Below are 4,795 nucleotides of genomic sequence, written 5' to 3'. Positions count from 1 at the left end.
ATACTCGTAGTCATGAAGATTGGACAAGAATTATTTGTTTACCATTTAAACTGTTTTAAACAAATACGATTTATATTTAAACAGATTTCTAAAGTACTTCAGACAATATATAACAACGATAAGTCGTTGGATCAATAACTTTTACTTCAAAATTTTAATTTTCAATCGAAAAAATATCTATATATATAGATATATATAGAAAAAAAAAACGCTACATATATACGTAGCATTTTTTTTTTTTCGTTTTTTTTCTTCCGATTTTTCTTATTGAACTCCCGTTAGCTGTTTCTGAAGTTTCTTAACTGAATACTAACTTACTGAATACTTTTCTTTACTTTACATCACAGTTAATAAACTTAACTTAAGTCTATAAACTATGGTTACGTTGCATAACTAATCTTACATAGCTTAGTTATGTAATGTAACGAGTTGTCTCTAAAAATACTTGATGAGATTTTTGGTCAGAAAACTTCTCTAAAATAGCTTATAACTTGTGCATACTTTTATTTGTTTTTTATTTAAAAAAAAAAAAAAATCGGTACTTTTTAATTCTATATTTTTACTTATTTCGTGTCATTTTAAGCTTTCGTATGAAGACGTAACACGATTTTAAATGTAAATAAAGCTATGATTTTTTTTCCAAATAATTATATTTTTCGATATGCTAAATATTATAAATAAATTAAAATACACTATGATTATGAAGCAGTAAAAAATAACAAAAGAAAAAAAAAGAGGAAAAAAAAAGGGTTATGAATGAAATAAAAATACTTAGTCTTTTGAAGAAAAGCTGTATTCATTAATATTAATAAAAAGAGTTCAGGTGTTCAAAAAATCAATGTTTTGTAGAATAAGAAAGTTTTTTTACCATCTGTGAAAAGAAAATTGAAACTTTATTTAACAAGATTTTCAAGAAGGTCAGTCTTTTATTTCTGAATTATATTAAACAATCTTTAATAATATTACTATAATAATATTACTTTAAACACACGTCGAGTTCTAAAAACATGACCTTTGCCACACAATACGAGGTAATATCGTTTAATATTTTTACGGGGATTCCCTTTGTTGATTTATATTTCTTTTTTTTTTCTCAGTCAAACAAGCATTGCCTTTGATATATGATTGCACCACCCTTGATAAATATATTATTTATAATTATTCAAAAGTAATTGAGAGTTTTATTTAAAAAGTCAAGATTCAAAAAAGAATTTCAAAGAGTTTTAAAGTCTAGTAAAACAAAAAGTTCGTACTGATTATTAAATTTTTACTTATGATTTGGTTGTAATTAATTCATATTTAAAATTCACATTAGAAATTGTTTAAATTTTGTTAAATAATAAATTTGAAAATTTCTGTTAATAAAAAACAAATGCAAAATAAAGGCGTGTGTATGTGTGTGTGTGTGTGTGTGTGTGTGTGTGTGTGTGTGTGTGTGTGTGTGTGTGTGTGTGTGTGTGTGTGTGTGTGTGTGTGTGTGTGAGGGAGAGAGGTTTTTTTAGTAACAGTGCAATAATCAAATTAATAATCTTAGCATTATTAATGAGCATTGAACTCCTGTTACAGTTTCATCCACAATAATCATACTTCCTTAATTTTAAAACTTCTGTTTACTAATTTTCTACAAAAATAACTTTATATTTATAGTATTTATAAAAGAATAATTAAAAAGCAAAAGTAAATAAAAGAATAAAAATTGAAAAACCTGTCAAATAAGTATGTGATAATTAAGTTTGTAAGAAAGTCAATTTTTACTCTTTATATTGTTTAAAGTTAACAAATGTTTGAATAAATATTTATTACTTTTTTTTAATGTTTGAATGTATTAAAATTATAAATAAATTTTGATTTGTTCATGTTATTTTTTGATACATTTATAGATATTATAGTTTCCGTTAACCAAAATATATAACCACAGTATGACTGCTGCTCACGAACTTCCTATTTATAGCAGGGAGGAAGTTGCTCTTCATACAGCTAAATCTGATGCTTGGGTAATAATTAGAGATAAAGTATACAATGTCACGAACTGGTTAGATAAACATCCTGGTGGTGTTTCATTAATATTAAATTTAGCAGGAAAAGATTGTTCAGTTGAGTTTAACAGCTTCCATCTAAATCCTAACTATGATAGACTCAAGCCATTTCTTATAGGGCAATTGCCTGCTGCTCAATGGCATAAAGATACACAATTAGGAAAAGATCTTAAAGCATTATTTGAAGAGTTAAAAAATCTTAAAGCATTTGAAAGTGATTGTAAGACTTTTACTAAAATTGTGTTAGTATAGTATAATTTTTTTATGTCTTTCATACATACATATATATATATATATATATATATATATATATATATATATATATATATATATATATATATATATATATATATATATATATATATATATATATATATATATATATATATATATATATATATATATATATATATATATATGTATTTGATACTTTATTTGATAAACTTATTTATTTTAATAATCTATTTGTCACCTATGAGATCAAAGCGTCATCAGGGTTTGGGTATAGACAGTAACTATCTATGTATGTACAACATTTATTACACCAAAAACAATTAACTTTTTTTTCAAACTTCTGAATTTAGCCAGTTCAAAACAACTATCTGTCCTTTTATCCACTATAGTAGGTTGAATTGCTTAGGTGCATAATTTTCAACTGCCTTTATAAATTTAACATATATTATGCAATTTTATTAACTCAATATGATATGGCAATACCATTTATTCATTATTTCTTCTTTGTTTATAAAGATTTTGGTTGGCATTTTAAAACTAAAAGTGTAAGTATATAGAACAGTGCCAATGTAAGTTAGCATAGGTAAATGATTTTCTTTTATGTATGACTTGTAGAATTGCAAATATATAGTAAAAAGTCAAATCTTTTTACTATATATATGCTATTCCCAGCTTAAATAGTAGTTGTTTGCAGTCTTAACATTGTTGAACTTATGCATTACTTTTCCATTAAAAATGTTATAAATTTTTTTTTTTTTTAATAATCTTGTGAAATCTATCTGAAATTGTCCAATTATTAATATCATATCACAAATTTATGGAAAAAAAAAAGTTTTTAGTTTTAGTTCATTTAAATATTAAGATTGCTTTGTTTTTCCGTTTTACCAAAATTTCTGTGTTGATATTTGTTTTAGTTTAATAATTGTTTTGGTTCATTACTTATAACAGTTGTAAATAGAATGTCTGCTGAATTTTTGTTTTCATCTTCATAGAAATATATAATTATTACTTAAATGTAATTATTTAAATAGTATAACTAAATTCTATACAAATAATATTTTTTTATTATTTTAGATTGGTTATATATTAAACTTGCAAGTATAATTTCATCACTTTTTGTTGCTTCCATCTACTTTTTACACTTTTCATCATCATACTGGTCACTCTGTTTAAGTGCAATGTTTCTTGGTTTATTCTGGCAGCAATTGGCTTTTGTTGGTCATGACCTTGGCCACCATGCTGTAACACATAATAAAAAAAAAGATGAGACTCTTGGTTATATATTTGGAAATTTTCTTCAAGGTTATTATTTTAAATTTTTTGTTTGTTTATCCTTTAAATGTAGTTCTTTATTTTTCTTATTCTGTTATTAAAGGAATCAGTGTAGCTTGGTGGCGACACAGTCACAACACCCATCATACACTTACTAATTCAATCAATCACGATCCAGATATTCAGCATCTGCCAGTGTTAGCCGTTTCTAAATCATATTTTAACAATATATTTTCAACGTACTATCATCGGGTCTTAAAATTTGACAGGATTGCACATTTGTTTGTTTCAATTCAACATTATATGTTTTTTCCTATCATGGGATTGGCTCGTTTTAACCTCTATGCACAAAGTTTTATTTTTAATCTAATAGGGGTCGGAGCTTCTTCAAAGGGAAAACAGGCAGAGTTATTTTCTTTACTGGGTTTTTGGACTTGGTTTTTGATGTTATTAATGTATATAAGCTCTACGCTATCTTACAGCCATGCTATTATTTTTTTGTTTTTATCGCATGCCACAGCAGGTTTAGTGCACATACAGATTTGTATAAGTCATTTTTCTATGGAAACATATATGGGAGTGCCTCAGAGTAACTATGAAAATGATGGCTATTTTTTATCTCAGTTAATGACAACCATGAATGTTGATTGTCCTCCTTGGATGGATTTGTTTCATGGTGGACTCCAATTTCAAATTGAGCACCATATATTTCCACATTTAACAAGAAGCAAACTTCGCTATGTTCAAGGTAGGCTACAGAGCTTATGTAAAAAGCACGGTTTGCCACACCACTCAAAACCATTTTTTGGAGCTGTGTTAGCAGTTGTGGAAAAGCTTCATGAAACATCAAAGGAGCTTAAATTGTCAAATATGATTTGGGATGGGATGAACCTTGTTGGTTAAGTTTAAAACTTTCAACTAAGCTGAAATGGTTACTTCTAATTCAGAGTTTTTCTGAAATAATGCAATGTGTTCACAACGAAATTATTATTATTATTTTTTTGGTATTTATTAGAGTGTGTTGGATTTTATAGTTAGCCTTAAAATAGAAAACATAGTTTGGAAGCTTCAACACTTTTTCTAAATTACTTTCTTCTCTTTTTTTTCATCTTGTTTTATAAAGCTTTTTTTTTCACTTCTTACAGTATTTTTTTTTTCAAATTTAATAATATATTTTTTTACTTTAATCATAATTTATATTACAAAAAATACATAAAATTATTGACATAGCTATTTTTAGATTTTTATTGCAG

General features: G+C 25.7%; 1 protein-coding gene across 1 annotated transcript; it reads left to right on the top strand.

The window, feature by feature from the left end:
• Window positions 1-1,844: 1,844 nt before the first annotated feature.
• LOC100210913 (uncharacterized) lies at window positions 1,845-4,526 on the top strand. Its single transcript, XM_065805038.1, has 3 exons — window positions 1,845-2,256; window positions 3,345-3,572; window positions 3,646-4,526. The coding sequence occupies exons 1-3, from the start codon at window positions 1,920-1,922 to the stop codon at window positions 4,443-4,445; spliced, it is 1,365 nt and encodes a 454-aa protein (XP_065661110.1). The 5' UTR covers window positions 1,845-1,919; the 3' UTR covers window positions 4,446-4,526.
• Window positions 4,527-4,795: the final 269 nt, after the last annotated feature.

This window comes from Hydra vulgaris, chromosome 09 (assembly GCF_038396675.1).
Source record: "Hydra vulgaris chromosome 09, alternate assembly HydraT2T_AEP".
Classification (NCBI taxonomy): domain Eukaryota; kingdom Metazoa; phylum Cnidaria; class Hydrozoa; order Anthoathecata; family Hydridae; genus Hydra; species Hydra vulgaris.
This window is presented reverse-complemented; position numbering and strand designations above follow the sequence as displayed.